This window comes from Dermacentor andersoni, chromosome 2 (genome assembly GCF_023375885.2).
Source record: "Dermacentor andersoni chromosome 2, qqDerAnde1_hic_scaffold, whole genome shotgun sequence".
Lineage (NCBI taxonomy): Eukaryota > Metazoa > Arthropoda > Arachnida > Ixodida > Ixodidae > Dermacentor > Dermacentor andersoni.
In genome coordinates this window covers 80,035,836-80,042,141 of record NC_092815.1, presented here as the reverse complement: position 1 = coordinate 80,042,141, position 6,306 = coordinate 80,035,836, and the positions used below count along the sequence as shown (strand labels likewise).

General features: G+C 46.6%; 1 protein-coding gene across 1 annotated transcript in view; it reads left to right on the top strand.

Annotated features, from left to right (window-relative positions):
* Window positions 1-1,763, top strand: part of LOC126541784 (uncharacterized) — a 140,850-nt gene extending 139,087 nt beyond the window's left edge. Inside the window, exon 4 of the mRNA XM_072286254.1 lies at window positions 1,517-1,763. Within this exon, the coding sequence (XP_072142355.1) occupies window positions 1,517-1,556 (40 nt within the window). The 3' untranslated portion in view covers window positions 1,557-1,763. The remainder of the gene's footprint in view (window positions 1-1,516) is intronic.
* Window positions 1,764-6,306: the final 4,543 nt, after the last annotated feature.

Here is a 6,306-nt window from a genome sequence, read left to right as displayed (position 1 = left end):
GGGAAGCTGGCCCATTATGCACAACTAATCCTTGCATGACGCTTTCATTCAGTGGACGTCGTACACAGCATGTTGAATTGGGCTGGTTGGTACAAACTCCCTGTTTTTTTAGTTGTTTCCTTCATGCTTCCTTGCACAGAGGTCAATGAGAAACCAACAATGGTCGAAAGCTTTCGTTGCTTTTTCTCTACTGGCTCACGTGATACACAGCTCTCGGTAAACTGCACAGCATTAGTGAGATGGGGCACACGTATGTGAACGCAGAAGCTCTGTCTTTTGTACCATGGACTCCAGTTTGATCGATACATAACGCGTAGATACACCTGCCCTTTTTATCATTTGCCACTGCTCGACCTTCCTTTCTGCACCTTATCCGCATGTTTTGTTGGTCTCATCTTTTCTTTGTACGACATCGTACGCACAATACTATGCGGTCGCACTGCGTGAACGCTGTGTTTATTCAAACCCATTAGAGAATACTATGTAAGACAATGGCTCGGAGATGAAGAGGCACCTGGGACACTTGGAACAGACACATACATCACGGGGGGCAGCCGATAACCTCGAGCACGAGCAATCGTGTTTAGAATAGGGCTGACTTATGCCCATCAATGAGAAATTAGTAAAATACCACGACCAACAGAGAGACCTATCTAATGCAGGTAAAAGTTGGAATCATTAAATATACATCACGGGTTCTTCTTATTTCGAACATATCTTTAAGAACATAATCTGGAGCACATAGCGGACTTCGGCCTGTGCAGATTTATTAACCGATAAGGCCGACGTACGCGATAAATCAAATTTTGTAGTTACTTGATTAAAACGCTTCCACTACTTAATGCTCGACGGAGAAGGGTACCCCAAATAGAGCTTTAAACGCGTTCCTCCGAACCTCAAGGTGTTGTGGATTGTGTGACCGACTTCAAAATCAGAGCAAGTTTCATCACCCGAGTGCGCGCATATTTTTTCTATTATTCCTTCTTTCCATTTAATAACTTTTATGCCCTTTATGTATTTCCCCAGCACAGGATAGCCAGCTGGTATTTACATTGGCTAAACTCATTGTCTTTCCCTCTTATTTTGCTTTTCTTCCTCTTTCCACTAGATAAAGTTCTAATAATTCACTTTAGGACACATGTTAGAAAAGTAAAATTGATGGCCAAAATCATGCCCGCTTGGCAGAAATAAGGCTAGCAAGGCTTTCGATATGTCCGTGCTGAAAATGTGCTACAGTATACTTTGAGTTCCAGTCAATAGTTTCTGCAATGTCTTCCTCTAGCAGTTCATGACGACATTAACATCAGTGTCAATCTGTTTGTTATCAGACTTCAGGAACGGATATCTCCCAACTGGTGATAGTATGAAAATTTCTACTCAGTGATTTAATTATTAGGCAACTCAATTCCTGAAATTGCAACTTGCTTCGCCTTGTGAATAAAGAAATGGGCAGAACGCTTCTACTGTGGGGTAGTTTCCTGTTCTTTACCAAGTGTTGTCTTCACTCTCATTTCAGATACCACCAGTCCTGCCAACCTCAGAAGCCAGTTTTATGATAATGTGGGTAAAAAGTTTCCCTAGATTTTCCTAGATGTGCCCAGTATGTCGTTAATAATAAGTTTGCCAATCTAAATTTTGTGGAGATAAAGTATTTGTATTGGCAAAATATACTGCAAGCTTCTGAAAAATAAATCTGTTTCTAAGCTCATTTAGAGGTATTGAAATAATGAAGTCATTAGACTCAACCTGAAATGATGTCGCAGTACGAGTTGGTATGCAAACAACACAGCGTCCTGCTTAACCCATATTTTCTCAAGAAGATGTCACCACGTTTGTGTTTTGTGTCTGTCTGAACTTCTTTCGCACGATGAGTAATATAACTAGATTACATGAACCGTTATTCGAATTGTAAGAAAGCCAGGTGACTAACCTTCCCTATAAAATTTGGCGGTGTGAAAACATTGTACCACTTCTTTGAATCAATGTAAAAGACGCGAATATATATATTTTTTTACTTGCCGTGTACTGACCTAATACCAATAAATGTGCGTGCTTACACGTCATTTGCAGTGAAGCACACATATATACGGCACATTTTTATCATTCCTCCAAAGCAAAACTCGGCGGAGCACATTACCACTGGGATTCTGCCCATGTTTAATCTGTATATGAGCGGTTCCATTGTAAATATTAGTGTAAGCGTGTAGCAGTACTTCGTTAAAGAGCCTAGGATACCCGCACCCTGTTGTTTGCTTGGCGGCGAGATGCGTTCACAACACTGCAGTACGATCAAAAGTCATACTTCGCACGCTAATGCCGAGGTAACTTACGATGGCTGAAATCAAAGCACGTCAGTGTGTCCAATCTTTCAATGTCGTGGCGTGAAATATCCCTAGATTTGGGAAAATATCATTATTTCACTGAACGAGGCTTAAAATTCCTAGATCTATGGAAATTGGTTGGCAGCACTGCATACTACACACTTTCGCACCCTTTCGCACACTTTCGCTTTAGTGTCACTACTGCAATTTATAACTGTTAGTTTCTTTGCGTCGTCCCTAGGTGGTGTCGCTCACAGCGAGAAGAAAGAAGAAAAAAAAACGACGGGAAGAGTGACGCACTTTTTACGAGGCAGCGACAACATTCCAGTGGCTCGCTAGCACCGATGATGCCGTCGATTTCGCTGTACAACCAACGAATTATTTGTTTCGAGAAAGAAAAAGGACGCTGGAATTCACTTTCTGCCATTTCTTCAAACGCGTTTCGCATCGCCACCCGCTCTCCTCCTTCCTCTAGAAACGCTAGTGCAACAACCTAAGTTCCCAACGGAAGCGCCATTTTCTCGAATTAAACTATGGATTGGATTCAAACGTGCCATGCCGCAGCCGCCTGTTGGATCCAATCCAATCCATCAGACGCGCCATGCGAAGCCGTATGATCGCTCCAAACTTCCCAGCTCCCGTCGGGTTCGGTGTCTAGCAGACGAAATGCTCGGTGGGAGGATGATTGACAGGAGCGTGTCGTCATTTTGACGTCACGAAAAACGTGGTCGCGCCCCGCGGCTGGCGACGTCGGCGCGGAGTAGGCCAATCGCGCGCGCCGGTAACCGAACGAACGCGCCGAACAACCATCTCCGTTGCACCGCAGGTCTCTAAGACTGCGCCATTGCGGATGTCACGCTAATGAATTCGCTGGGTAAGGGGCTATGTGCGAGTAGCTACGAGCAGATGACGGCAGCTAGGCGAGTGGCTTTTTGTCAGTGCTTTCGAACGAAACCTCGGACAGAGTCCCCGACTGCTGGATCACGTGAATGTGACGCGCTATTCTTTCAGGGCTAGTCAGACCGGAAGCCGCAGATGGCTTGGGGGCAGTCCGGGACTGCACAATCGAAGAGGCCTTTATCGAGGATAGCACTGCAGCGCCCCTGGCGACGGCTCACCGTATGAACTCCTGTCGTGCGTGCATCCCTCTAGAATTATCCGCTTGTGAGCTTTCGCCTCACTGTTGCCACTCGGGCAAAAAAAGTGCAAAATTTAAGAATTCGCTCGATATCCGGTTGTCATCAGAAACTTACAGCATTCAAAACGAAAAACGTACTCTATAAAACAAAATGTCTTATTATTTTAGTTTAGAGAGAGAGAGAGAGAGAATGATAAATGAAAGGTAGGGAGGTTAACCAGGACTGAGCCCGGTTGGCTACCCTACACTGGGGAAAGGGAAAGGGGGACGGAAAGATAAAAAAAAAAGAAAGTCCACTGGAGATATCAGTCGGTCACTCAGTCCGGATCACAGACGCTGACTCAATCCGGTCGCTTTCAAATATCGCAGCAGCGCTTTAGTGGCCCTTTGTAGCTGTGATATGCGAGGCCATGATCCCAAGATCTTGTTCAAGGTGAACGGCTTTCCATCTAGCTGATTGAGAGCTGTGCAGAGGTCTTGCCTTTCATTTTCATAAGATGGGCGGTAGCACAGTAGGTGTTCTATGGTTTCCTCGACACCGCAGGCATTGCACTCGGCGCTATCAGCCATTCCAATCTGAAATGCATAAGCATTTGTGAATGCGATGCCCAAACGTAAGCGGCACAGCACTGTTTCCTCATTTCGCGGAAGACCTGGTAACAGCTGCAGTTGCATAGAGGGATCGAGGGAATGCAAACGATGGTGAGTGAATTCAGGTGTGTGCCACTTCTCCAATGTCAAAGAGTGCGCTAGCTTGCCTAAGTGTTGGGCTGCATCGGTCCGCGATAAAGGTACACAACAAGGGTTGCTCCTTCGTGTGCTTTTCTAGCAGCTTCGTCAGCGAGGTTGTTGCTGGAGATACCGCAATGACCAAGCAGCCACTGAAACACGACGTCGTGTCCTTTCGCGATCATGTGATGGTGCATTTCTCGTATCTCCGAAACGAGTTGTTCACATGACCCGCGACGAAGAGATGCCAGAAGACATTGTAAGGCCGCCTTCGAATCGCAGAATATAGCCCACCGATTAGCCGGTTGGTTATTAATATAATCAACGGCACCTCGGAGGGCAACAAGCTCCGAACTAGTCGATGTTGTAAAGTGAGAAATCTTGTATTGGATGCTTAGTGAACGGGGTGGTATAACCACTGCGCTGGTGGAGCTGGTCTGAGTGGAAGAGCCATCCGTATATATGTGTACTCGATCAAAGTAGAAAGTATGCAAACAATCCAGAGCTGCTTGCTTCAAGGCCAAGGTAGGCAGGTTGGTCTTCTTTCTTATCCCTGGAATCGTAAGACGCACTTGAGGTTGTTTTAAACACCACAAAGCTGAGGTTGAACGTGCAGAGGGTGTGAAACCCGATGGTAAGGAAGCACGATGGATGCTGACCTTGTTGGAGAAGGACGCCTGTGGTCGTCGTTCAGGCAGGCACGCAAGAGAGTTTGACTGCATCCGTGAAACATGACGAACATGGGCTCTAAGCGTTTCGGTGCTAATGTAAGTCGTGATCGGATGGTCTTGAGCCATTATAATGGTTCCAGCTGTTGAGGCGCTGCGCGGAAGGCCTAGGCAAACACGTAGTGCCTGCGCCTGCACGCTCTGAAGTTCTCGAAGATTTGACTTGCATGTTTTAGCAAGCACGGGGGAGCTATAGCGTAGGAATCCGATGAACAGTGCTCGATATAACTGTAGCATGGAGCCCACTGACGATCCCCATGTTTTGCCGGCGATGAACTTGAAGACCTGGGGTGCTATGCAGGATGCGCCGAGTTTCTCGTTCACCCGAGTTTTACCCGAGTTTGCTCGACGGCAGTCAGTGAACGGAGATAGCGTGAAACGCGCAAAGGCTGCAGGCAAAAAAATATGTAGACAAAAAGCCGCGTATAACAACATGAGCGCACCCTGCGCGGCACGCTGCTTCCACGTTTCAAGCGCAGACGGCTGCACAACGAAACTCGCCAGCGCCACGTATTGTTATCAACGGATTATCGCAACTTAGCAATACCGTGACTGTCCCGCTGTCTGTCTGCAGGCTTGCCGTGAGCCGCTTGCCACGCCTTTCCCGGGCGCGTCAAGGGCGTGCCTCCTCTTTCGGCAACTATCTTTATATCCTCGATCGAATGCGAACAGGGTACATGCGGCGCATTCTCGCACCTACGCTTTCGCTCAAACGAATACGTTAAAATACAACAAATAAAATAACGAACATTTTCATTTCTTTAAATGTCTGTTTTTCGTTTTGAATGCTAGAAATTTCTGATGACAAACGGAGATCGAGCAAATTATTAAATTTTGCACTTCTTGCCGCGAGTGGCGACAGTGAGGCGAAAGCTTAGAAGCGGATACATTGAAGCGGGTCGCACGCACGAGGCAGTTCATACGGTGAGAAATCGCCTAGGGGCGCTACAGTGCTATTCTCAATAATGTCAGTGATCACCACTCTTTCTTTATTATGGGAATAGAAACGCAGCGCCGTGGTACGGCTGTTCATCGCAGGCACCTTAAGGCTCCCGCTTTACCAACTAAAAACGACACACTAGTCATAAATACGGGAGCAACGGCTGTCGCTGCAAAATGGCGGTCCGCAGTGCCCGCAGTGACGCAGTTTAGTGAAAATGTACCAGTTTTTCTTTGTGCGGGAAGCCTCGGCGATGCATTGCGAAGAAGTGCGTGCTTCCCATGGACACAATTCATCGCTTGTCATCGCTTGCCCAGTGAAAGTGCCTCTGAGCGCATGTACGCAGTATTTGAGTGTTTTTGAGTACGCAGTATTTGAGTGTTCACATAGGTCGGAATATGATCACTTCCATGGGTTTCAATATCAGTGAACCACTGCACACTCAAAGTC